The 27,884-nt window shown below is 47.8% G+C and overlaps 1 protein-coding gene across 4 annotated transcripts; it reads left to right on the forward strand.

The window, feature by feature from the left end:
• The first annotated feature begins 2,684 nt into the window (after nt 1-2,684).
• Nucleotides 2,685-27,694, forward strand: RDH13 (retinol dehydrogenase 13). Of its 4 annotated transcripts, none has more exons than XM_087421120.1 (7): nt 2,685-2,845; nt 5,485-5,603; nt 7,182-7,337; nt 12,176-12,280; nt 13,351-13,563; nt 14,410-14,511; nt 27,513-27,694. In XM_087421120.1, exons 1-7 carry the CDS (start codon nt 2,781-2,783, stop codon nt 27,677-27,679), a joined length of 927 nt encoding a protein of 308 aa, XP_087277246.1. In that variant the 5' UTR covers nt 2,685-2,780; the 3' UTR covers nt 27,680-27,694. The 4 variants fall into 4 exon arrangements, with proteins under 4 accessions (XP_087277246.1, XP_014649925.1, XP_087277247.1 ...); XM_014794439.2 differs by lacking the exon at nt 27,513-27,694 and adding an exon at nt 16,045-19,172; XM_087421121.1 differs by lacking the exon at nt 27,513-27,694 and adding an exon at nt 15,307-16,038.
• The last annotated feature ends 190 nt before the right edge of the window (nt 27,695-27,884 follow it).

A 27,884-nucleotide genomic window follows, 5' to 3' on the forward strand; every position in this document is an offset into this window, starting at 1 on the left:
GCCGTTGAAAGGAGTGTAGGGGTAGGAAAGGGTAGGGCCACTCTCCTACTGATCAATATCGAGGTTGATTTTATTTGCTTCTAGTGTCTTGCTATTACAGAGACACAGGGCTGTGAGGAACATTTTCCTATGTATGTTTCTTTCCAAATGACCAATTATTCTCTTAGCATAAATTCTTACAAGGGGAATGGCTGGGTCGAATATTTGCACAGGTGGTTTGCCACCTGTTGCTGAATGGCCTTTTAGGAAGGCTGTACCAATTGGCAGTCCTGCCAGCAGGTATGAGTACCTGTTTACTACATCCTTGCCAACACTGGGTATTATGGTTGTTTCCATCCTGCCAATCTGATAGGTGAAAAATGTTATGTTGTCATTATCTTAATGAGCTCTTCTTTGATTCCCAGTAAGGCTGAGTAGTTTCATGTGTTTGTTGACTTTCTTTCTTTGCAAATTGCCCATCGTGCCCTTTGCCTATGCTCCCCTCTTCCTGTTGGGGGAGGGGTGAGCCTTTTTTTTTCTTATTGATTTGTAAGGGCTTTTTACATATTAAGGATACTAACTCTTTGTCATTTTGGTGGGTGAGAGGAGCCAGAAGTTGAGAGAGGGGAAGTCACTACTCAAGGTACACATCTAAGAAGACGTGGAGCAGGAATTTGAAACAAGGTCTCTCTAGATCCATGTCAGGGGTTTTTACCACAGCCTCTATGGCACCTTCCCCTTTCCCAGGCCTTGCCCCCTCCAGGGCCCAGGAGCTCTGAGTTCCTACAATCTCAGAAAAGGGAAAGGCCTCTCTCCAGACCCAGCCACCCTTGCTACATCCCCAACAGCAAAGCTATTCTTTGGTTTGTTGTGTAGATTAAATACCTAGCACATACTAGGTACTCAATAAATAGTAGCTAGTATTATTGCTTGTTTTAAAATTATTTTCTCTTCAGCCACATCTCTTTCCAGCTGCCTCCCCCTTCAAGCCAACCTCCTACCATCTCAAACATCTGGCACTCCCCAAGCAACTTGTCTCCTGACTCCTGACTCCTAGCCTTTGCATATGCTGTTACCCTGTCAAGTTCTTCCTCTCCCCTTGGTCCACTTGAAGAACTCCTACTCATCTTTCAAAACCCTATTTAGGTTTTCCCTCCTCTGGGAAGTCTTCCCTTACTCCCAGGCTGAGTCTCCAATCGCAGATCCTGGACCCAGCGCTGCTGTGTTCCCTTTGGGTACCCTGTGCCTGGGAGGGCGCACAGAGCTCACAGTTTTCAGGGCATTACAGAAACAAGACACACTTCTCCAAGAAAAAACAAAAAATCACTAGTTTAAAACTGGAAAAGCAGCAAAACCAAAGTGAACACATTTCATTCTATGTCTACAAAACAAAACATTACATCAACTTTATTGTCAAAGCCAATATTCAAAAACCTCTTGGGACATTCAGAAACAATTTACCAGTCAGATATTTCTCACTTCCTAAGAATCCTCAAGTATGTCTGTTGATTGCTGACAAACTCGGTCCAATTGTAAATCAAATGAGTTCCTTGTGGTCAAATAATTTCCAAAACAAAATGATAAAAATCTTTTCAGTGTTTTTTTCTTTTTAGTCAGCTTTACTGCAGTATAATTTACATGCAATGAAATTCATTACTTTTAAGTGAACACGCTGGAGAGATCTGATAACTGTATGTAGTCACATATATAACCACCAGTATGAAGATAGAGACTATTTCCAAAACCTCCGCAAGTTCCCTTTGCAGTGATCCCTTCCCCTGCCACCTCTGCCCTGGCACCCAGTGACCTTCATTCTTTCACTATCTTTTTGCCTTTCCTAGAATGTCACTTAACTGGAATCATACAGCATGCGGTCTTTTGCATCTGGCTTCTCTCACTCAGAATAATGCTTTTGTGGTTGACCCATATTGTCTCAACTATCAGTATTTTGTTCCTTTTTATTAAGTAATGGTCCATTGTATGAGTTTACTGTAATTTATTTATCCATTCAGCTGTTGATGGACATTTGGGTTGTTTCCACCTTTTGGGTATTATGAGTGGGAGAGATTGAATTGTCTTTCTCCCCTCCTCCAACGAGTTTCTCCCCTGCCCCGCAATTTGTTGAAGTCCTAGCCAGCAGTACCTCAAATATGACCTTATTCAGAAATAGGGTTGCTGCAGATGTAATTAGTTAAGATGAGGTCATACTGGAATAGTGTGGGCCCCTCCTCCCTCAGACCCAGGAGTCTAGGCCCCCAGCCCCCTCTTCCCTCAGACCCCAGGAGTTTGAGAACCCCTAGGCAAGTAGGTCCTGGTTTCTGATTATCAAAATTCTCAAATTCTCCCATAAAGTCAATGAGGAACACATATTTTTAGATGAGGAACCAGGCAGATATGTTTGAAAGACACACAAAGGATCGCAGCCCAGAAGTGGCAGCGGCAGGATTCGAACTCGCGTGTTACTCCGGAACTGCACGGCACTTTATAGCCGAGCGAGTGTGACGTCATTCGTCCGGCGCGTAGGCCCCGCCCCTCAAGCCCCGCCCCTAGGCCACGGCCACGCCCCCGGCCCGTAAACTACCATTCCCAGCTGTAGCAGCGCTCGGGGCCCATCCCCATAGGTCCCGCCCTGGAAGCCCCGCCCCTCGGCCCCATGCCTCGCCCCGCCCCTTTCCGGAAGTCTTCGGTCCCCAGCGGAGCTTGCATTTCCCCACGTGGGTCCCGGGCTGCCGGCTCCTGGGAGCGACCCGGGGCGGCGGGTCTGCGGGCGGCTCCGCGCTGCACCCCGGCTCCGGCCCGGCATGAACCGCTACCTCCTGCCGCTGTCCGTGCTGGGCACGGTGGCGGGCAGCGCCGTGCTGCTCAAGTGAGTATGTGCCGGCCCCGCGGGCGCGGTGATGGCCGGCCGGTGGGCAGCGGCGAGGGAGGGAAGTCCGGGCAGAGATCACCGGCTCCTCGCCCACCCGGGAGTCCTCCAGCCCGCCCACCGGCGGTGCTCCCAGAGAATGCCGGGCAAACCTAGGCCCCGGAGCGCAGGTCACGGCCCAAGGTCACCCAGAGGAAGGGGCGGACCCGGCCCTTGGAAACATTTTGGTCTAGTTACTTCCGGACTTTGTTTAATTCCTTCATTCAGTGAATATCTATTGAGCAGTTCCCATGTGTCACGTGCTGGCCCAGGTGCAAGGAAAATGTATGCCACCTAAGCTCTCGTTATGGGAAATTGGAGAAACAAATAGAATTGTCCAATTCAGTAAATGACACAGTCGTATTGCACGAGATCTATACATAGTTCTTTCTTGTCTTTCCTAGGCTAATTCACTTAAAAATAAAACAAAACAAAACCAGGGCCGGCCGGTGGCGTACTCGTTAGGTTCGCAGGCTCCGCTTCGGTGGGTTCGAAGGTTCGGATCCCTAGTGCAGACTGAGGAACAGCTTATCAAGCCATGCTGTGGCAGCGTCCCATATAAAGTAGAGGGAGATGGGCACGGATGTTAGCTCAGGGCCAGTCTTCCTCAGCAAAAAGAGGAGGATTGGCAACGGATGTCACTTAAAAAAAAAAAAACAAACCCAAAAAACCGGCTACCAAATATTCTGTAGCAGCACTGTTCAGTAGAACTTTCTGCGATAATGGAAGTGTTTTATTTTTGTGCTGTCCATCATGAGAGCCATCACAGGTGGCTATTGAGCACTTAAAGTATAGCTGTATTATGCCTACAGTTAACCATATGGTATTGTATTGTACACTTAGAAATTTGTTGAGAGTAGATCTCATGTTAAATGTTCTCACCTCAAATGAAAAAAAAAAAGGATTAGCAATATGTAATTTTATTACAGTTACACAAGAGAAGAGATTGGCTGGGAGATAGGCCAGAAAGTAATTGGAATATTGAAGTACATTTTTTTTTTAAGGGAATGAAGGATAGACTGTAAATCTCTGAATAATTACCTTTGGGTTTATTTATCTGCTCTGTGATGAGGCTTCATTTTGAACTTGTTCCTTCTGATCTGATAAAGTCTTTTTCATTTAGTTGGCTGGTATCTTGTTATTTATAATTCATTGAACTCCTGATTTGTAAATATCAACTACCTTTTTAAAAAAAATTTTATTGAGGTTGCACTGGTTTATAACATTGTGTAAATTTCAGCTGTACGTCATTATATTTCGACTTGTATATAGACTGCATCATATTCACCACCAAAAGTCTAGTTTCCATCTGTTACTGTACAAATGTGCCCACTTCCCCCTTTCTCCCTCTCCCCTCCCCCGTTCCCTTCTGCTAACCACCAATCTGTTCACCTTATCTATTATCTTCGCCATATGAGTGAAATTATATGGTATTTGTTTTTCTCTGTCTAACTTATTTCACTGAGCATAATACCCTCAAGGTCCATCCATGTTGTTGCAAATGGCACGATCTCATCTTTTTTTATGGCTGAGTTTAATTACCTTTTTTTGAAAGCTCTAGAAGATGGAAATAATTCTTCCTTATAATAAAATTCATCGACTGCTGTTTTTATTTTTATTCATACTATATCGTCTTTCAGTTCTGAGAAAGCTAAAAAAACGATAATAATAAAGTGCCAGCGTGGGAAAAATGAAAGATAACTGAATACCCTGGGGGGAAAAAAAGTATGGCTATTTATTTTTAATTAATTTAAATTAAAAATTGGTCTCAGGTGGCTGGCAGCTACCATGCTGTACAGTGCCCTTCTCTCATGTGGAGATGGCATTGTTTATTTGGGAAGTCCCCTGTTGGTGACATTGGTTGTTTCCAGTATTTAGCCTCTGTGGAATATGGGTTTAGTAGCAGAAAAATGGCCCCCCAAGGATGTGCACGTCCTAATGCTCAGAACCTGTTAGTATGTTCCTTACCTGACAAAGGGGACTTTGCAGATGTCAGTGAGTTAAGGACCTTGAGATGGGGAGATGATCCTGGGTTATCCAGGTGGGCCCAGTGTCATCACAAAGGTCCTTATAAGAAGGAGGGGTCAGAGGCAGAGACTTGAAGATGCTACGTTGCTGACTTTGAAGAGGGAGGAAGGGGCCACGAGCCAAGGGATGTGGGTGGCCCCAGAAGCTGAACAAGGCACACAAATAGATTCTCCCCTGGAGCCTCCAGAAGGAACGCAACCCTGCAGACACCTTGATTTTAGCTCAGGGAGACCGATTTTGGACTCTGACGTGCAGACCTGTAGAATGTTACATTTGCGTGGTTATAACCGGCTGAGTCATGGTGGTTTGTTAGCGTAGCCACAGGAAACAAATACAGTGTGTCTTTATACAATAATGACTGTCACGTCGCGGAGGCTCCCCCATCTGAGCCTGTGCGCAGCCCTTTACCTGTAACCCGACAACTGCCCCGGGGAGTTATGAGATGTTCCCACCTTTCGGCTGGGGGAACATAACCTCAGAGGGGCCATTTGCCCCAGATCCTAACCATCAGGGGCACATGCGGCGAGGGTGCACAGACGGACAGAACTGACTGTGCCGTTTCTCACCTTCAGGGACTATGTCGCCGGCGGGGCCTGTCCCAGCAAGGCCACCATTCCCGGGAAGACCGTCATTGTGACGGGCGCCAACACCGGCATCGGGAAGCAGACCGCCTTGGAGCTGGCCAAAAGAGGTGATGTCCCAGCGGGCACACGCTTTCTCTGCCCAAGGCGTGGGTGTGAGGTCTGGCAGTGGAGAGTGTGGTTTCCTGGGGGATAGTAAGGTCGCTGATTCATTTGGTTGCAAGTGACAGAAACCAAAATCACGCCATCTTAAGCCAAAAAGGATCGTGTCCCTGGAAGAGGTCTGGGAGGGCTCAGGGTCTCAGAGGAGGCTGTGGACGTTCAGCATGTTTTAATTTTGGCTTTTCTCTTTGCCTCAGCCTTGCTCATTCCTGCTGCCGTTGGACTCAGTCCTAATGGCTGGGTCGGGGCCTGGGTCAGAGGTTGGGGGTCAAGGCCTGGCTTCAGGCTCTCCTAGGCTCACTGGTCAGGCATTTTGTAGAACGCCCTTCAATTTGGGTTTGTAAGACGTTTTTCTCATGGTTGGGCTGGGGTTGTGGGGGAAGTCCACGGAGGAGAAGTGCCCCCCTCAGCATAGGCAGATCTCTTTGGAAGTTGGAATCAGTGGGGTTTACTGTGGGGTCAGGCAGAGAAAGGGAGGGGTCAAAGAAGACCAGGGCTACCATTGGCTGGGATGGAAGACTGCGGCAGGACAGGTGTGAGGGGTGCGGGAGATGGGAAGCTTTCTTTGGGCTTGTCGAGTTGGGGTGGCCAGGGGAATGGGACCCTGATGGCCCAGGCGTGAGCCGCCTGTCCACCCTGAGGTCAGACAGTGGTGGCCATGATGGGCAGCCCCCCACCACCACACGGGGTTTCCCCGTGGAAGGGACATGTGCTCCTCCCAGGAAAAGGTGAGAAGGGAAATTGGACAGACACACTCACTGCTGTCCTGAGGGCTGGGCTGCCACGGGGAGGACGGACAGATTCAGGGGTCCAGTGAGTTCTGTTCTGGACCGTGTGAGGAGGCAGCTGGGTCCAGCTGTGGGCGGGATAAGCCACGAAGATACTCATGGTCAGCATCCTTGCCACCTGATTCCTGTTATCACTTTTCTAATTTTTTTTCAAGTTTTTGTTTTTTACTGCTGTGTTGAAATTTAATTCACACACTACACAACTCACCCCTTTCAAGTGTACACTTCAATGATTTTTAGTATATTCACCAAGTTGTGCAACCATTGCTGCTCTCAATTTCAGAATATTTTCATCACCTCCAAACAAAACCTCACTCTGCTTAGCCATTGCCCCCTAATTTCTCATTCCCACCCCTCCCAGGAAACCACTAGTCTACCTTCTATGGATTTGCCTATTCTGGACATTTTGTATAAATGGAATCATACACTATGTGTCCTTTTGTGTCTGGCTTTCTTCATTCAGTGTGTTTTTGAGGTTCATTCATGTTGTAGTGTGTATCAGTGCTTCATTCCTTTTCATGGCTGAGTAATATGCCATTGTATGGATTGACCGTGTTTTGTTTATCCCTTCATCTGTTGATGGCCATTTGGGTTGTTTCTACCTATGGGCCAGTGTGAATAGTGCTGCTGTGTACATGTGTGTACACATTTTTGTGCGGATTTATATATTTCATTTGTCCTGGGTATATATACCTGGGTTTTTTTTTTTTAATATTTTTTCCTGTCCTGGGCTTCCAGGGGGCAACATCATCCTGGCCTGTCGAGACATGGAGAAGTGCGAGGCGGCGGCAAAGGACATTCGCAGGGAGACCCTTAATCACCACGTCAATGCGAGGCACCTGGACTTGGCCTCCCTCAAGTCCATCCGAGAGTTTGCAGCGAAGATCATTGAAGGTAGGAGGGAGCGCGCTGGCCTTGTGGGCGGAGGTCTTGGGTGGCTAGGCTTTGAGGAGCGAATTAAACCAGGCAGGTCCTGGATCGGGGTGTTGGCAGACTGTGGCCCCTGGTCAGATCTGGTCACTGCCTGTTTTTGTACAGCCTAAGGGTGAAGATTTTACGTTTTTATCATTTTTCATATTTACATATTTTATATTATTAAGTGGTTGAAAAAAATCAAAAGAATAATATTTCATGACACGTGACCATTATATAGAGTTCAAATTGTAGTTTTCATAAATGAAGTTTTATCGGCACAGAGTCATGCCCATTGGGTTAGGGACTGTCTGTGGCGGCTTTAGTCCTGTGACGGCAGGGTTCACTAGAGACAGATGGTATGGCCCAGAGGCACTGTGCGGAGTACCCGGAACGCCCACTTCTTTGCTGGGTGTTTCTTTTCACAAATCCAGGGATTAGGCTGGCATTTTTCTGTGCTTCCGTCACACCGATTGGTGACTCACTCCTTTTGTTTCCCACTGGGTGTTCTCAGAGCTGTTTATGTGTTTATTTTTTTTGAATGGGAATAACATTTACAGGATATAAAGTTCAGAAAGTACAAATGGGGATACAGCAAAACGTCTCCCTGCCACGCCCACCCCTCGCCCCCAGGATGCCTTCCTCAGATGTGTTCACTGTGTGCCACCTCTTGTGTGTCGTTTGGGACAGTTTATGCATTTGTAAAGCACGCAGGTGTACACACCTCCCCTTGGTTTTTTTATCCAAACCGGAGCCTGTGGTGCTGCCCGGTGCTTGTCTCCCCCGTTCTCTCGTGGAGTCACTGCGGGCCGAGCTTCCTCATTCCTGTCCTGTGGCTACACTGGATTCCACCGCGTGGCTCTGACAGGACAGACCGCCTGTGCCCGTCCTCTGTGAACGGCATCGGCTCGCCCCCAGCCTCTTGCTGCTGTGAACATCCTCGTACACGTGATTTCTCACACACAGGAGGGAGGGCACTCGTAGATCTTTGAGACAGCTTCTTCCTCTCTGCCCAACTCGGTGTTAAATGAAGGCAGGAAAGCCAGCGGGAGACAGAGCAACTGCTGGTAGGAGGAGCGAAGAAGTAAACATTTACTGAGGATTTTCTTTACCCCAGTGCAAAGACATACAAGCTCGTTATGGAAAATCTATAAAATACTGAACAGTGTAAAGAAGAAAGAGCTAAACACCTTTGATTCTACACCAACCCCAAGAGAATCACTGTTACCCTTTTTTTCCCTAAATCACAAAGGCTTCATTTTGAAAAGATAGCTATTATTCTTTATTTCGACAATACAAATTAATAATATGCAGGAAGATTGGCTTTGAATACTTCTGTTTATTTTTATTATTTGATAATCGATCCAGCTATGATACCTACATGTACTGACTCAATGCTAAGCATGAGGGAGACCAGATGAAGAACAGTTGTGTGATGGGTGAGTAATATGATAGAAGAAGGAGAATTCTGGTGGTGGATCCTGATGTAGAAATATCCACAGACACTACCTCCAGGTAGAACACATTGTTTACAGATCTGACTCTGCAGAACTAGGCTCAAAGTCTTGATTTATTCCATAGTGTTCTCTTCTGCTTAACTACTATGTATATACTGTACAGTATATATTATATATATACAATATGTACACTATATATGTAAATATACTAGATGTTATATCTGTGCATATTATTTTTTCTAGCTTTGATCAAGTTTAATTGACAAATAGAATTGTAATATATTTCAAGTGTGCAATGTGATGATTTGATGTATGAATACATTCTAAAAGGAGGAATCACTGTTAAGCTTTTGACATATTTCCTTCCAGTCTTTTTTCTAATGCACTTGGGTGCGTGTGTGTGTGTGTATGTTTGTGTATAGTTATATATTTTTATACGAAACCAAGACCACAGCTGTATACTTTTCTGTTCCCTTACATCCTTAAATAGACTTGAGAACACATTTTTAAAGGCCGCTGTGAGTGCCAGGGTGTAAGGGGCCCATTATTTGTCAAATTCCCTGCTGTTGGGCATTTAGGTTGTTGCCAGTTTTCCCTTATAAATAAGGCTGCAGCGAACACCCTTGCTACCCTCTCTGCTTCGTCCCCTGTGGACTGGCACTGGAACGGGCTTGGCAGACCTCCCGGTCTAGTGTCGACGTGCCTCGCTCTCTAAATACTCGAATATTCACTTAATGGGTGGATAAAGGGAAAGTGGTGGGCTCTCTGAGACCCCCTGATTGGGAGCTGGGTACGTGGAGATGAATCAAAGCTGTCTCAGAGTGCTCTCAGAGCAGTAGGCGAGACAGGTGCAGGTGTTCATCCATTCGTTGATCATCCATTGATCATCCGTTGATCATCCATTGATCCATCCATTGATCCATCCATCCGTTCATTCATATTGACTACCCACCCTAATCCCAAGGGGATCAAGGTAGAGCCATTCACATCACGGAGTGGATGTCAGAGGTGCTGTGGGGGAGATTATGTAGGGCAGTGAGGGAGCAACGCCAGCCTCTAGGTCTAAGGGGGATGGGTGGATAAACATTCATTAAGTGCCTTCTGTGTACCTGGGACAGCACCATGCCCTTTATGGACACTGTCCCAGGTGATGTTGCCTGCGAGCCCCTTTCATCCCTGTTTCCAGGTCTGGAGATGGGTACCCAGAGCGCTCAGCTCCCTGGAGGGCTGTGGGGGCAGCAAGGACCCGAGCTGGCCACACCTGGGTAGACAGCGTCTCCTCTTTGAGCCACACTTTCCTCTTCCAGGACTTGGGATAATAATTCCTTCCACCTTACAGGGTTGTGTTGAGGATGAAATTAAGTTGAGCCTGATGTTTTTGGCAAGCCAAGTACTGGCTTCCTGATGTTTCCCTGAGCACAACAGCCAGGAATGAAAAAGTCAGTGGACTTAAAAATGGTTAAGATGGTGAGTTTTATGTTAGGTGAATTTTACCACGGTTTTAAAAAATGAGGCAAAATGAAGGCATTCCCAGATAAACAAAACAAAACAAAAAAGTCAGTGCAGGCTTTCCGGGTGCCCAGCACTGCGCATGGAGCCTTGTTCCAGCCTCAGGGCCTTTGCATGTGCTGTGCCCCAACCAAGACTGCCCTTTGCCGGATCCTCATGTGGCTGGCCCGTCTCATCCTTCTGGTCTCAGCTTCTGTGTCATTGCTGAGAGGGGCCCCTAGCCTCCCTTACAGCACCACAATATCTTGTATCACGGCCTCCTGTGTGCTTCCGTCACAGCTCTTCTCGCTGGAGAATTCCCTTATGTGTGGTTGGTATGTGCTTTACTCTCGGCTGCCCCCCAATGTCCATGACTGTCTTGTCCACCCCGTATCTCCAGCGCCCAGTAAGAGGTGCTTAGAAAATACTTGCTGAGTGAATAATAATTATACCATTTACCCGGCAGTTTCTGTTATTATTCTGTTTTTACAGAGGGGGAAACTGAGTCACAGAGAAGCCGTGTGACTTGGCCAGCGTCATACAGCTGGTTGGGGGTAGAGTCGGGGGATTTGAACCCCCATCTGTAAGGCTCAGAGCTTGTGCTCCTGACCGCTGTGCTACACCCTTGGCCCCAAATGAAGAACAGAATTGAGGCTCTGTTTATTAGGTGCCAGATCACTAATTCATTATCTCCACTGATCCTGAAAACCACTTTGGGAGTGTTTGTGCGTTCCATTGTTCCCCCTCAAAAAGGTGTGTTGGGGTCCTAATCTCCCCAGTACCTCAGAATGTGCCCTTATTGGACGTAGGGTCTTTATGGAGGTAATCAAGTTAAATGAGGTGATTAGAGTGGACCCTAATCCAATAGGACTGGTGTCCTTATAAGAAGGGGAAATTTGGACACAGAGACAGGTGCGTACAGAGGGAAGATGAGGTGAAGAGACATGGGGAGAAGACGGCCATCTACAAGCCAAGGAGAGGGGCCTGGGACAGATTCTCCCTCATGACCTCAGAAGGAACCAACCATGCCGACTCCTCAATCTCGGACTTCCAGCCTCCAGAACGGTGAGACAATACATTTCTGTTCTGTAAACCCCCCAGTGTGTGGTATTTTGTCATCGCAGCCGTAGCAAACTGACACAGGGTGGAAGGCGCTGCTATTCATCCCATCTTACAGATGAGGAAACTGAGGTTCCATGAGGGACCGTCGCTTGTGCAAGTGAAGCGGCAGAGCTGGGAACCAGAGGTGGGACTGTCTGCCCACAGAGCCCCAGCCCCCACCAGTAACCCCCCAGTTTGAGGCCGAGAAGCTCCTGCAGCAGATGTGGCTTCTTTCTTTTTTTAGAAAAGACCTCCAAGGCTAAGGTGTGGGTGTATTCATTTCCTGTGGCTGCCGTAACAAAGCACCACAAACTGCCTGGCTTAAAACAAGGAAAACCTGTTCTCTCACAGTTCTGGAGGCCAGAAGTCCAAGATCAAGGTGCCGACAGGGCCGTGCTCTCTCTAAGACTCTGGGTAGAATCTTGCTGCCTCTTCCAGCTTTGGGTGGTGGCCGTCAGTCCTTGGCTTTCCTTGGCTGGTAGCTGCATCCCTCCACTCTCTGCCTCCGTCATGACACGACCTTCTCCCTGTGTGCATGTCTGTGTCCAGATTTCCTCTTCTTGTAAGGAACCAGTCACGTTGGATTAGGGCCCACCCTATGACCTCGTCTGAACTTGATTGCTTCTGCAGAGACTCTCTTTCCAAGAACGGTTGCATTCACAGGTTCTGGGTGGGCACAGTTGTTTGGGGGACACTGTTCAGCCCAGAGCAGGGGGCTCTGTCCACAGTGGCAGGCCCGGAGCTGATGCGTTTGCCCTCATCCCTGTCTTCCAGAGGAGGACCAACTGCACGTCTTGGTCAACAATGCGGCCGTGATGCGGTGCCCCCACTGGACCACCGAGGACGGCTTTGAGATGCAGTTCGGAGTTAACTACCTGGGTGAGGCCACGGGCTGAGGGCTGCACGGTGTCGGTGTCAGCCTGGGACGTGAGCCGGGTCTGCAGTGGGCCAGACACAGCCCTGGGAGGGAATCCTCCTCCACTTTCCGAGGTGGCAGGCACTCATGGGGTCCTCTGGTGGCTCAGAGAGTTGCCCGTTCATCACTGGATGCCCAGTCAGCTCTTCAGATCTTCATCTGTCTCTTGGCATTTTTGTCCGTTCATCTATCTGTCCTTCAGTCTCAGTCTGTCAGTTCTTCAGCCACTCAGAAAACCCTGTGATGGTTCCATCTGTGAGTCCTCCAGTCTCTGTCTGTCTGTCACTCTCAGTTTGTCCTTCAGTCACTCTGTCAGTCTATCTGTTGTCATCCTGAGTACAACTAGAGTTCTGTTAGTAAGAGTGAGGGGGAAATGGATGTTGGGTGGGCACCAATCATATTGGATTAACGCCCCCCTAATGACCAACTTGGTCATCTCTGTAAAGACCCTGTCTCCAAATAAGGTCACATTCTAAGGTACTGGAGGGTAGGACTTCAACATATTTTTTTAGGGGGTGGGAGGACACAATTCAACCCATAACACACGTTACTCTCATTCACTTCCTATTGGCTGGGACTGTCACATGACCTGATGCAAGGGAGTCTGGGAAACGTAGTTTTTCACCGGGCAGTCTGCACAGCCAAAAATTCTGTTACTGAAGAAGAAATGGTGAAAGGGTTTTGGGAGGCAGAAGGCAGTCTCTTCCCCAGCTAACTTCATAGGGTTCTCACAGGGCTTGTCATTTGGGGCTGATCATTCTTTTGTTGTGGGGACCCTCCTGTGCACTGTAGGATGTTGAGCAGCATCCCTGGCCTCCACCCACTAGATGGCAGTAGCTTTCCCTCTTCTCTCCGCAGTTGTGACGATCAAAATTGCCTCCAAATATCACCAAATGTTCCCTGGGGGGCAAAATTGCTTCCAGTTGAGAACCATGGGTTATTGGGAGGGTGAAATAGGGTGATGTTCTCAGTGGGGTCCTATGCACGTGGGAAGAGTTCAGTGAAAGTTATCTTTTTGTCATCCTTCACCCAGGTCACTTTCTTTTGACAAACTTACTGCTGGACAAGCTGAAAGCCTCAGCGCCTTCGCGGATCATCAACCTCTCGTCCTTGGCCCACGTTGCTGGGCACATAGACTTTGATGACTTGAACTGGGAGAAGAGGAAGTACGACACCAAAGCAGCCTACTGCCAGAGTAAGCTGGCCGTTGTCCTCTTCACTAAGGAGCTGAGCCGGCAGCTGCAAGGTGTGTGCATGGCGAGCCTCACTGGCCCCTTCTTCCTTTAGCTCTGAGCCTGGAACAGTCCTGCTATGACCCTGGGCTGATGGGAGGTCAAGCATTGGCTCCAGGACAGAGTAGGCAAATGTATGACACATACCACCATGCTCCCTGCTGGTGCCTGAAGCAGACATCACTAATCAATCACGGCATTAGCAGACATCACTTATCAATCACAGCATTCTTCCCTGCTCATCCTGGACAGGCATCCGAGCCTTTGGTGCTCTAGGCTAGTGGACGTTTGGCAATGTCTGGAGACATTTTTGGCTGTCACTTCAGGGAGTGGGGATGGGGTGGGTGTTGCTCCTGGCATCTAGTGGGCAGAAGCCAGGGATGCTACTCAACATCCTACAATGCACAAGATAAAGAATGATCTGAACTTGGGGTCCATAGTGCTGAAGTTGAAAAATCTGCCCTTCACCCTTGCTTCTCAAAGAGGGTCTGTGGACCAGCAGCGTCAGCTCACCTGGGAGCTTGTCATAATTGCAGCATCTCAGACCCCGCTGACCCGCTGCTTCAGACTCTCTGGGGGGTGGAGCCCAGCGGTCTGGGTTTCTCAAGCCTTCCAGGTGATTTTCACACACACTCAGGTTTTGAGAGGCTCTGGCTCTGGGCAGCCATGCAACAGAGCTGCCCTGCGAGATGAAACCACTTGACCTGGAGGTTTCAGAGCAAGAGGGTGATGTGGATTCAGGGGTAGAAACAGCCCAGGATGGGGAGTCCCAGAGCTTAGGGTGGGCAGCATTGGCCTTCCAGGTAAGGAGTGCACCTGGCGTCGGCGCCCCCCCCGCCTTATCTTCCCTTCTCTCCCAGGCACTGGTGTGACCGTCAATGCTCTGCACCCCGGTGTGGCCAGGACAGAGCTGGGCAGACACACAGGCATGCACAGCTCTACCTTTTCCAGCTTCATGCTCGGTAAGTACCCCCCTCGCCTGCGGTCCCTTAGCTGAACCCCTGTCCTCCTAGCTTGCGGCCCAGGACCCTCCTTTAGTGTATTAGTCAGAGTTCTCCAGAGAAACAGAACCAATAGGATATATCTATATCTGTATCTATATCTATATCTGTATCTGTATCTATATCTGTATCTATATCTGTATCTGTATCTATATCTATATCTATATCTGTATCTATATCTAGATATCTAGATATTTAGAGAGATTTATTAGGAGGGATTGGCTCATGCATTTATGGAGGCTGAGAAGTCCCATGATCTGCCATCTACACACTGGAGGCCCAAGAAAGTTGGTGATGAAGTTCCACTCCAAACCTGAAGGCCTGAGAACCAGAGGAGCTGATGGTGTAAGTCCCGATCTGAGTCAATGGCCAGGATCTCCAGTGTCTGAGGGCAGGAGGAGATGGATGTCCCGGCTCAAGCAGACAGCGACTGAATTTGCCCTTCCTCCACCTTTTTCCTCTGTTCTAGCCCTCAACTGATTGCATGATGCCCACCCACATTGTAGAGGGCGAATTTTCTTTACTCAGTCTATTGATTCAAATGCTAATCTCTTCTGGTCACACCCTCACACACACACCCAGAAAGAAGGTTTTACCAGCTTTCTGGGTGTCCCTTAGCTCAGTTGAGTTGACACATAAAATTAACATCACACTCGAAGACTGTCTCAGGGGCTTTCCTTCTGCCCCCTCCCCTGTATCTTCCGTGGTACCAAGAACAAGTCACTTTTCTATTTCGATGTTGATGTGGTCCGCCAGCCAGATGCCCCCAAGACACAGGCCAGAGCCCATTTGATGATGAGAAAACCACGTCTCAGAGGAGGAGTCCATGGAGCTGACTCCTGGAGTCCGGCTGTGCTCAGGATAACTCCAGCTTCTCCCAAAACCAGCTGTGCCACCCAGGGGAGTGACTTCACTTCTCTGAGCCTCAGTTTCCTCATATGCTAAGTGAGGGCCAGAATAGTACCTGCCTCCCATTCTTTGGGAGGATAAGATGAGGCCTCCCTTAAAAGGGACAGCACAGTGCCTGGCCTAGATTTATGCTGAATAAATAATTAGAACTTTATAACTAGTGTTTATAATCATAAACAACATTTAGTGGGTGGGTGCTAGGTATCAAGGATCTTAAGCTGAGGCTGGCACCAGAGACATTCAATAAATAAAAGTTATTTTAAAGAAAGATGGGGTGCGGTGAGGACTTGGGGCTGACAGGGAGGAGGAAGAGCTTCTATTTGCCTGGGAAAGCCAGGACGGCTTCCTGAGGGAGGCAGCTTTTGGACTGGTTGCTGCATCTGGAGGGATTTGGCTGGGCAGTGCCAGGGAAGGGAACTCCTGGTGGAGGGAACCACAGAGGCAAAGGCCTGGATGTGGCCTCTGTGGGACTCCAGGCCCACTTCTGGCCTCAGCAGGCACTAAGCTCCCAGGGGGTGGAGTAGGGGTTTTTGGATCCTCCTCTCTGAATGTGTGTGGACTGAACCCTCTGTGGGCTGATTGCAGGGCCCATCTTCTGGCTGCTGGTCAAGAGCCCCCAGCTGGCGGCCCAGCCCAGCACCTACCTGGCTGTGGCAGAAGAATTGGAGGGTGTTTCTGGAAAGTACTTTGATGGACTCAAAGAGAAGGCTCCAGCCCCTGAGGCTGAGGACGAGGAGGTCGCCCGGAGGCTTTGGGCTGAAAGTGCACACCTGGTGGGCTTGGAGATGTCCCAGGGGCCCTCTGTGAAGGTACAGCCTCTCCCCAAATAACCTCTGAGAGCAGATGTAAAGCCACCAGGGAGGTGGAGTCGTCAGGCTGGAACAGCAAGACCAAGGCTGGCTGCCATGCCCACATCACTCTCTAGGTGACAGTATTGGCCAAGGAAAGCTGGCTGCCATGTCCTCATCATCCTCTGGGTGGCAGTATTGGCAATGTATGAGCCTCAAGTCCAAAAAACACTGGCTGTCACACCTGCAGCGCCCTCTAGGTGACAGTATTGGCACTGTATGAGCCTCAAGATCAAGGAACCTGGCTGCCATGCCCACGTCACCCTCTAGGTGGCAGTCTTGGCCAAGGAATGCTGCCTGCCATGCCCACGTCACCCTCTAGGTGGCAGTCTTGGGCAAGGAATGCTGCCTGCCATGCCCACATCACCGTCTAGGTGGCAGTATTGGCAGGATATGAGCCTCAAGACCCAGGACTGCTGGCTGTCACACCTGCAGCACCCTCTAAGTGGCAGTATTGGCTCCTTTTCTCTTTCTTTTCTGGCCACAGTGGATTGGACTGCAGTTGGGCATCTGACCCAGGGGCTGGCAGGTACAGTGTCCTCTGCTGCCAACAGGTGAGCTGGGCCAGCAGATGCCTCCCTTGGGAATCTAAATTGGGGACTGCCCAGGGAGGAGTCAGCTCCCTTCTGGTGTGGGCCATGTTAGGAGAGCCACTGGCGGCCGTGGTGGGGGACTGTATGGCCCATGGGCAAGCTGTCTGACAGACACAGTTGAGGTCGTGGCTCCCTGTGGGACCTTGTACACCTCTAGTCTCCTCTCTGAGCCTTGGTTTCTCCAACTATGAAATGTGGAGAATAACTTGACTACCTCATAGGATCCAGTGAACGAGTTATTGCCTGGCTCGGTGAGTGGCAGCTGCAAATTCCTTGCCAGTGAATATTTGCTGAGGATCTTTCATGTGCCAGACTGGTGAGGTGCTGGGGATACCCCGGAGAACTGGCCTGCACAGATCTGGCATTGTTGTCTCTGAGTCATGGTTGGGACAGCATGGAGTGAAAAACACACCAGCTGCTGCTGCTGAGGACCCAGGATGCCTGGGGTCACGACCTTCCCTCTGATTCCTGTGGTAATTTAAACACTAGACTCTCCAACTTGCTCTTTAGTGGTAGGAATAAAACATCTTGTTGAGTCGTAGGGTTTATTTTCTTCCTTTGTGCGTGCATGTGGGGAAGTGCCAGTGAGCTGAACAGAACCAACTCATGCATTTCTTCCTTTTACAAAACCAAGTCGTCAGTTTAAATATTCCCGGGGCAATAAACCAGTCAGAAGCGCAGACTTTTTAGAGGTGAAGGATTCCCTTCCCTCCTTCCACACGGCAACAGTTGTTGAAGTCTGGGTGTCTTCTGTGTTCAAAATGGGGCTGGCATTCAGCTGGGGCACAGAATCGAGGGGGCCAGAAAGCTCAGTAATCAAGATAAAAATATTTTAACATTAAAGAAATTTAAAATTTGATATAATTGCAGAGGGTATTCTGTTGGTTAGAAGCAAGCTGCAGATACAGCCATATCCCAAAAGAGGGGACTATGCAAGGGTGTGACTACCAGGAGACAGGGGTCATGGGGGGGTTCCCTGAGAGCCTGTCCTTCAGAGGGAGATACACATATATGTCTATGTACCTATGTATATGTATCTACTTATGCAATGTACGTATTTCTTACTGTGGGATCGTGGAAAAACAAGTTTGAGAAGCACTTCTACCAGATGGGTAGTCTGGGGACAACCTCAACCCCCTGATTCTGTAAGTATATGTACAGGACTCACCTGGGGAGATGGTGGTATTCTCTTATGTAACCACAATACAATGATCCAAGTCAAGAAAATAATATTGATAAAACCAGTATCTAATATCTAATCTACAGATGTCCAAATTTGATCACCAGTAAGGGCCTTTACGTCAAAAGAAAAACTCTTTTTTGTTCCCGACCCAGGAGCCAATCCAGGATCACATCTTGCATTAGTTGTCGTGTCTCCTTAGTCTGCTTTAAACTGCAGAGTCTTTATCTTTCGTGACTTGGACACTTCTGAAGAGTACTGGCCAGGTATTTTACAGAATGTCCTTCAATTTGGGTTTGTCTGTTCTTTCTTTCTTTCTTTTTTTTTTTGCTGAGGAAGATTTGCCCTGAGCTAACATCTGTGCCAGTCGTCTTCTATTTTGTACGTGGGTTGCTGCCACAGCATGGCTGATGAGTGGTGTAGATCTGCGCCCGGGATCTGAACCCACGAACCTGGGCTGCCGAAGTGGAGTGCCCCGGACTCAACCGCTATGCCACTGGGCTGGCCCCATGTCTGTTACTTCCTAGTGATTAAAATCAGGTTATGCATTTTTGATAAGAATGCCACGGAAGTGATGCTGTGTCCTTCACGGTGCATTACCTCAGGGGACACGCGATGTCTTATTTGACCTGTTACTGGTGATGTCAGCTAACTCAGCAACATCCAGATGGAAGGGGTGCATAGAGCAAGGCATGTGGGGAGGGGTGAGGAGCCTCCGTGCCCTCTCTGGGCACACCTGTCTCCCCGAGTTCACCGACCCGGAAGCTCCTGCATAGACTCTTCCTGCTGCCTGTCAGCTACAGTTTTGGCAGGTCTCTGAGTCAGGGTACCTTGTCCTTCCATGTGTGACGAGGGGGCATATGAATGTGACTCAGCAAGACCAGTCAGACCTTCTCCTTGAATTTGGGTCTCAATGGGGCTGACACCAAGGCTAAACATGTCTGTTCCAAAATGGCGGCCAAAGATGTCTATCAGCTCCCGGTCCCTGCATCCCTGGTGTTTGCCTGGTTCCTATCTGTATTAGCTTCCTAGAGCTGCTGTAACAGATTACCACAAACTGGCTTCAACAATACAGATTTACCCTCTCATGGTTCTGGAGGTCAGAAGTCTGAAATGAGTCCCTCTGGGCTAAAGTCAAGGTGTCGGCAGGGCTGGTTCCTTCTGAAGGCTCCAGGGGAGGATCCATTTCCTTGCTTTTTCCAGTTTCTAGAGGCACCGGCATCCCTTGGCCCGTGGCCCGTTCCTTCATCAGGGCCAGCAGCGGTAGACCAAGTTCTTCTCATGCTGCCGTCTCTCTAGCTCTCCCTCTTCCATTTGTGAGGACCAGTGTGATTCCATTCAGCCCACCCAGATAATCCAGGATCATCTCCCTCCTTTAAAGTCAGCTGACTTGCAGCTCTAATTCCGTCTGCCACCTTCATCCCCCTTTGCCACATAAAGTAATGGGTTCCCAGGGTGAGGATGTGGACGTCTCTGGGGGGCCACTGTTCTGCCTAACACACTGTCCTTTTCAGAACCTGGTTTCTTAGCTTTTCTCCTGACTCTGGGAGCTTCCTCACATACTTCCCTTCCTTTCAATTCAATTCCTTTCTGCTGAAATTAAGCGGAATCGGTGTCACCACAGTCGCTTATGAGCGAATCAACTGAAAGGAGCAGACACCATCACTAACTACCTGCTTAAAAAAAAAAAACTTGGGGTGTCTCAGCAAGAAGAGGGGTGGGAATTCAGAGTCCGATTTTGGAGCCCACTCTTTTGGGTGGTCGTGGATCTAAACGAAAGGAGGGAAGCCCAGCCTACGAGAGCGGCTGACCACACGGGGACTTGTCTGTCCTGTAGACTCATGCAAAGTGGCTCTGGGCTAATTCTAGCCACAAACCCTCGATTCACATCTGCTTCCTTTCTGAAACAGACCCCAAGGACCACAGACACTGACTCACAGGTCGGTGCAATCCCTGTCTACTTCCCCGAGGGCTGTGAGGTGGCTCTCAAACCTCACTATAACCTTCCGAGGGATGACAGGTGACAGAAACCAATCTGAAAATCCCCAGAACCCACAGAAGCCCAGAGAGGAGATTGCGGCAAAGTAACAAGCAGACGGAGGAATCGACGTCAAGGATGATGCTTCATGGGGTGGGCTCTTTGCAACAAGGAACTCAAGTCCGTCTCCAGTCCTTCATGCTGCCCTCCGGGGCTCGGGCATTCTGTCAGGATGCTGTGGGCTGCCCGTGGCAGGAAATACTCCAGGGTGTAAGCTGGGCTGATTCACCCCAGGCGTGGGCAAGAAGGAACACTACTTGACAGTAGTAGGAGTCTGGAGGTAGGGCAGGCTTTGGGTTCAGGACATTGTCAAGCTTCCTTCCGCCTGACTGTTTGACCTTTACCAGGGTCATCTCCATCCCAAGGCTGGGTCTCTTTAGTGGGCTGAATGGTGGCCTCATAACAGATACATCCAAGTCCTAACCCCCGGTGCCTGTGAATGTGAGCTGATTCGGAAAAAGGTTCTTTGCAGATGTAATTAAGTTAAGGATCTCGAGATGAGATCATCCTAGGTTATCCAGGTGGGCCCTAAATCCAACCATAAGTGTCCTTAAAAGAGGCAGAAGAGGGAACATGGAGAGAGCAGAGGAGAAGCCACGTGAAGATGGAGGGCAGAGATTGGAATGACGCAGCCTCAAATCGAGACACGGCCAAGCCCCCCGGGAACTGCAGAGGGCAGGGAGCAGACTCTCCTCTGAACCTCAGAAGCTTGCATGGCCCTCCCGACACCTTGAGTTTGGACTTCTGGCCTCTGGAACTGTGAGAGAATAAATTTATGTTGTTATAAGCCACCAAGTTGAGGGTAATTTGTTACAACAGTCAGAGAAAACTAATACAATGTCTTTGGGGGTCACGAGATGGCTGCCAGAGCCAATTTGAGCCACTTGTCTTTTTTCTTTTCTATCCAGTGGGAGAGAGAAGTACTTCTCTTCATTTGTCTGGTTGGGTTATCTCAGGTCACGTACTCATCTTAAAACCCATAAAAGTTCCCCAGGGGATGCCAAGAGGTAATGGACTTAAAGCAGGATTTTCCAACACCAACGCCATTAACATTCGGGGCTGGATAATTCTTTGCTGTGGGGCGGGGGGCCGTCCTGGTTCTTGTAGGATGTTGAGCATCATCCCTGGTCTCCACCCACTAGATGCCAGTAGCACCCGCTCTCCCAGATGTGACAAGCAAAATTGCCTCCAGATATTACGAGACGTCCCCTGGAGTGGAAAAATCACCTTCAGGTGAGGACCACTGATGCAGACGGATGTGGATCCATTTCCGGGTCTGTGAGCGTTAGGAGCTGCAAACTGATGGCAGATGAGATGGAGCTAATCCTCAGCATGTGGTGGCATCACAATTATTTGTTTTCACCGGTGGTTAATTGGGAAGGTAAGGTGCTGGGAGATCAAGTGCCTTTAGAATTCAATAGATCATTATGGAAACAACGCAAATGACAAGAAGGTGTCTGCTTCTGAAGGTGACATAGCCTCAGGAAAAGAGAGAGACTGGCTCAGAGCAGCCAATTCCTATTGAAGACACGCCATGGACTTCAGAGGTCCCTGATAGCAGATTGAAACGAGACCATGATCTCCTGTGGCTGCAGGGCGGCTCTGCTGAAAATCAGGCCAGGGGTCTTATTAAAACAGTGGCAGCGCTTCAAAGGAAATGAAATACGCAGCCTTAGGACCCAACTGAGATCTGGGACTCAGTCATTTGTGTGGACAAACCTGAAAATCTTGAACTGCCTAGTTTCCCTAAGACTTCCTGGCAAGAAGAGACCAACACCCCCTTGATCGGAGGTCACAGTCTCTCCCTAAGCAAATGTCTCATGAGATGATGTTCACTCACCTGAAGACCTGCCTTTCCTGCCCCTTGTCTCCTGTGACAGGTCCCAGCTCACAGTGCAAGGGTGGCAGTGTCTGGCTAATATGTTTTTTTTTTTTTTTTGTGAGGAAGATCAGCTCTGAGCTAACATCCATGCTAATCCTCCTCTTTTTGCTGAGGAAGACCGGCTCTGAGCTAACATCCATTGCCAATCCTCCTCCTTTTTATTCCCCAAAGCCCCAGTAGATAGTTGTATGTCATAGCTGCACATCCTTCTGGTTGCTGTATGTGGGACGTGGCCTCAGCATGGCCCGAGAAGCGGTGCGTCGGTGCGCACCGGGGATCCGAACCCGGGCTGCCAGTAGCAGAGTGCCCTGGCTAATATGTATTGACATGACCCTAGGGAACGTGTTTGGGAGTGGTTCTCGAGGGTATTAGACTGGGGACACCAGTCTATGACACCAAACGGGCAGAATCCATGGACGTGGGGCCACTCATTCGTGATGAAGATTTTATTTAATATTTTGGGCTTTCTGGGTAGCTGAAGACTATGACGACTGCATAAGTATGTGTCTCCCATATAAAATCTAAACACAGTGCAGAGCAATATTAATGTCCTGATTCTGATGATTGTCTTGTGATTAAGTAGGAGAATGTCCTTGTTTGCAGGAAATACAATCAGTATTTGGGTGATAGGGCATCATGTCTGCAACATAGTCTCAAATGGTTCAGGAAAAAAGTTCTTTGTACTGTGTTTGTAACTCTTCTGTAAGTTTGTTTCAAAATAAATGAGATACACTGAAGAAAATAAAAGCAATGCAGAATAACAAATCAAACAGCACAAAACCCACGTACTCAGCATGAGAAGATAGAAAATGCCTGAACTTCAAAACAATCCCAAATAAAATAAAAAAGAAAAAAACCCACCAATGTCCAGCGAGCAATCTCTCATGCTCTCTCTTTTCATATTTTGTTATATTTGAACCATGTGAATGCATTAGTAGAATAAAATTAAGTTCAATATATAAAAGCAAAGGAGTGCCTACACATGGTAGCATACTATAATATACTTCTGCATCGTGCTTTTTTCAAACAAGTAGCGATAGATCTTTGAAGATCTTTCTATATTGCTACACAAAGTTCGACCACAGTCTTTTGTAAAAATACCTGCACGCGATTGCATCACGTGGGTGTATCACATGGACGCTGCAAGAACAGCTTGAGAAAAACTGTGCGAATGAGAAGATAGGCGCTATTGGCAGGCCTAAAATTGTTCGAAAACCACCACCAGAAAGAGAAAGGTGTGAAAACCGTAAAAAACTATTCTGACAGATCAGCGCGCTGACTGCTCTCTTGGAAAAGTGACTCTGGTGAGAGGAGAGAATTAAAAGTAGAGGAGAGGCACTTCTTGGACACTGTATGGTGAAGGGAAAGAGGGGGGTCATTCAGGATTTTGCAAGAAAAAAGAAAATAAAAAATATTGAGGACATAAACCTTTCCCCTACTTCCCCTTTCCCCACAGGAGCCGTCTGGTAAAAAGCTGTACTTCACTACGCTGACACCAGAGGGCACTCTTGAACTAAAATTCTTTACAATAGCAACCAAGAACATTAAGTACTTAGAAGACATTTAAAAAGAAATGTGCAAGTCACTCCAAAGCACCAGTCCTGTTTACAGAAATACATAGGTGCAAATAGTATTTATCAAACACTGCCACCAAAATGAACCAGAAAATGAGAATCTGAAAATTTGGTTGATATTCCAGTTAAGACTGGAATTGCTAGGTCATGTGGTAACCCTATGTGGAACATTTTGAGGAACTGCCAGACTGTTTTCCACCCATGTTCAGAGCAGCTTTCTTTGTATGCCCACATTCGTAGCAGCATTGTTCACGATACCTGAAAGGTGGAAGCAACCCAAGTGTCCATCACCAGAGGAATTGATAAACACAGTGTGGTATCTACATACAATGGAATATTATTCAGCATTGAAAAGGAATGAAGCACTGACACATGCTACAAGATGGGTGACTCTTGAGGACATTATGCTAAGTGAAAGAAGCCAGTCACAAAAAGACAAATACTGTATGATTCCACTTACCTGGAGTATCTAGAGAAGTCAAATTCACAGAGACAGAAGACAGAATGGTGCTTACCAGGGGCTGGGGTGAGGGAGGGATGGAGGAGTGAAGTTCTGGGAGATTCGGTGCTAGGTTTGGAGAAGTAGTCATGAATATCTCCAGCCTGAACTCAAGACTCAGTGGGGAGCTTGTGGGAGAGTCCAGGAAGCTATGGTCTAGTTGCCCATTTGGCATCATGACCTGGGAGCTCATGGTGAGATCTAAAAACTAGGCTATTGGTGGTGAGCCCAATGTAGTCTATATGGAAACTGAAATATAATAATGTATGCCTGAAATTTACACAACGTTATAAGCCAATATGATCTCAATAAAATAATTTAAATAAAAGAAGTAAAAAAAATTTTAAAAGTGTAAGGGCAATTACAAATGAAAAATAAAAGGCTTAATTCTTCCTGTGGAAAATAAGAGAAGAGATGTCTCCCCTCCCGTTTCTTGGAGCATTTACTTTAGAAAACTTGCAAGTTTTTTCTCTGTCTCTTTGAAATGTGTGTAAATCTCTTGAGAAGGCAAATAAACCTCTTGCCAGCTTTATGACCCAGGAATGTCTTTCTCAAGGACCAGGAAGGCATCTCTTTGGAATTAAACATTGAGGGAGATGGCATTTCTGTCTCCCAGTCTCTGAAGGAGGGCAGGAGCCTTAACTCCACGTTGCAAAACCATCTCCTGTCATAAAGATATGAGTAGTTTGTTTTTCCTCTGCATAAAGCCAAGTAGCTAACACAGATGGTCACCCCAATCATCAGATAAATTTAGGGTGAACTATGTGTGACTATATGTTACTTGAAGACTTGGTGTTGCTTATTTTGAGAACATGTATGGAATGAGTTGTATCTGCTTGGCTGTGTACAGTATCTATATTCTGTTTCGCAATCTCTATTTTTGCAATCTCTTTAGTGGATTGTCTGTGATGAGCTTCACGTTCTGGTTTAATGCTTACTCTAATAAAACTGGTTTTTTTCCTCCTTACTTTTGTGGAGAAGTTTTCTGGATTTTGTTTAATTATATTTCTCCAACATTATGGAGTCGGCACTTGGCTTAGCTCCCTTGAGGGAACATAAACGCTTTATATTCCCAGTTCCCACATCTTCCTATAACAGGCTCAGGAAATTTCAACGTCTCCTCTCTGTCTCTGTCTCTTTCTCTCTCTCTCACACACACACACCACCCTCAATTTTTGTGCCGAGAAGGGCTCCATATTGACCTTCACACTCTAATCCATGACGTGGAGTGAAGCCACAAAGCTGTGACCAGGCTTAGGGGCAGTCTTTCTGTTAGCCCCCCACTCCTTACACACACCATCGGGGTCTTCCTCAGCACAGAATCTCCCTGATGGTCTCTATTCAAGACACAGATGCAGACCCAGAAATTCCTCCCCTGGAATGTAGCCTATGAATATACATGCACGCGTGCAACCTGATTTGTAAAAGAACGTTGATTGTGTTTCTTTAATATGGAAAGACTACAAACAATGTAAAAGCTAGCAATATGGGTCATCTTAGCAAATGATGGTATTCCATGGAAAGGAACATTTTGCGGCCGTCAGTAAGCACAAACGCTGTTTTGCTGTCATTATTTTTAAACATGTCCTCTGGGGGAGACGTTCAATGAGGACATTGTGAAACACGGGTGGATGAGATGTATGTGCCTGGACTCCGGTCAGTGGGAGGACCATGGCACCTACAGAAAGATAGAAAGAGAGGGCAGATAAACACGTTGCCTCACTAGTAGGCACTATTCAGGACCAACCATCATTAACACATGTGTTCAAGAGACAGCTGAAAATGAGAAGGTCCATCTAAGAAGTCCTTTGGGGCTGGAAATTCAGGAGTGGGGGTCATCTCCTTAGAGGTGAGTTGTGACACACTAGGAGGAGATGAGTTCTCCAGGGGTGGAGAGAGTGGCAAGAGAAGATGTGTAGGTTGAGGGCCAAGATTTGGTGGATCCGATGAGTCGGAACTGAGACGAAGGAAAAGGGATGGGAGTGAGACAGAGGGAGGAGAAAACCCACATCGTATCACCAAAGCTGATGATGGAAGAGTTCGAAAGAGTCTGGGATTGCAAGCATCAGGCACTGTGGAGAAGCAAGGGAGCTGAAGTACGAGGAAAAGCTGTGGATTTGGCCAAGGACTGATGCATCCCTCCTTCCCCACCTCCTTCATTGTCTCAGCGTCTTCCACTCCAGGATCTCCCCAAAGTGAACATGAGCAATGGCCAGAGCTGTATGTTCAACTCAAGAACTGGTCAGAGGAGAATCTTTGGGTGTCATTTATGTTTGTTTCTGCCTTGGTTGGCTGAGACCAACAAGCTCTTGGCTTCCTCTAGGAAGCCTTTCTGCTGAGCCAGACATCAACCAGGAAGACTCCCAGGATCACCAGAAACTTTTCAGCCAGAGCCAACTGGATGACGTTCTTGGCATTGTAATCCCAAGGGGCAGATTCTGGGGGCAGAGACATGGAGAGGATGCTGATGTGGGAATTTGCCCAGTCTCACACCAGAGGCCCCAAACTTGAAGATCATTGTATCAATTTCCTATGGCTGCAGTAACAAATGACCACAAGCTTGGTGGCCTAAAACAACACAGATGTCTTATGGTTCTGGAGGTTAGACATTCAAAATGGGTCTCACTGGGCTAAAATCAAGCTGTTGGCAGGGCTGCATTCATCCTGGAGGCTCTGGGGGAGAGTCTGCTTTCTTGCTTTTTCCATCTTCTAGAGGCCGCCTGAATTCCTCAGCTCACGGCCCCTTCCCCCATCTTCAAAGCCATCCACGGCCAGTTGAGTCCTTCTCACACTGCATCTCTCTGGCACTAACTCTTTTGACTCCTTCTTCTACGTTTAAAAACCCTTGTGATTACATTCAGCCTACCTAGATAATCCAGGGTGATCTATTTATTTTAAGATGGGCTAATTAGCACCTTAATTCCCCATTGCCACGTGAGGTACCATATTCACAGGTTCTGGAGATGAGGATGTGGATATCTTTGGGGCGCCATTATTCTGTCTCCCACAGTCATTTATTCAGCCTCCCAGTTTGATTAGCCTCAGCCAGATATCCTTGTTTGAATTGAGAACTCCTGACTCCCAGAATCAAGCGTAGAGTTGTTCAGGTTGTTAACTGCATGAGGGCAGTTGGCCAACAGTGAATAGGAGCATGAACAAGTCCACCTTCCTCTCACCAAACCATAAGCCCTAGCTTAAGGCAATGGTCACTTCAAGAGGCTGATTTTTTCTTCCATTTAGTGAAATAACATCCTATGGGATAATGGCATGTAGTGGGTTGAATAGTGGCTACCCCTCAAAAAAGATATGTCTGCCCCAAATCTCAGGATGTGATCTTATTTGGAATAAGGGTCTTGCAGAGGTAAGTATGGTAGATCTCGAGATAAGATCATCCTGGATTAGAGTGAGCCCTAAATCAACCGGTGAGTGTCATTATTAGAGACAGAAGAGAAGATGCATGTGAAGATGGAGGCAGAGACTGCAGTGATGCGTCTACAAGCCAGGGGGCACCAAGGATTCCCAGCAGCCACCAGAAGCGAGGAGAGAAGCGTGGAATGGATTTTCTTTCAGAGACTCCAGAAGGAACCAACCCCAACGACACCTTGATTTTGGACTTCTGGCCTCCAGAAATGTGAGAGAATAATTTTCTGTTGTATTTTTTCTTTTTTTTTTTTTTTTTAAGATTTTATTTATTCATTTTTTCCCCCCAAAGCCGCAGTAGATAGTTGTATGTCATAGGTTCACATCCTTCTAGTTGCTGTACGTGGGACTCGGCCTCACGTTGGACGGAGAAGTGGTGCCTCGGGGCGCG

The sequence above is a fragment of the Ceratotherium simum genome, chromosome 33 (assembly GCF_057802395.1).
Source record: "Ceratotherium simum simum isolate JZ-2026a chromosome 33, ASM5780239v1, whole genome shotgun sequence".
NCBI classification, from domain to species: domain Eukaryota; kingdom Metazoa; phylum Chordata; class Mammalia; order Perissodactyla; family Rhinocerotidae; genus Ceratotherium; species Ceratotherium simum.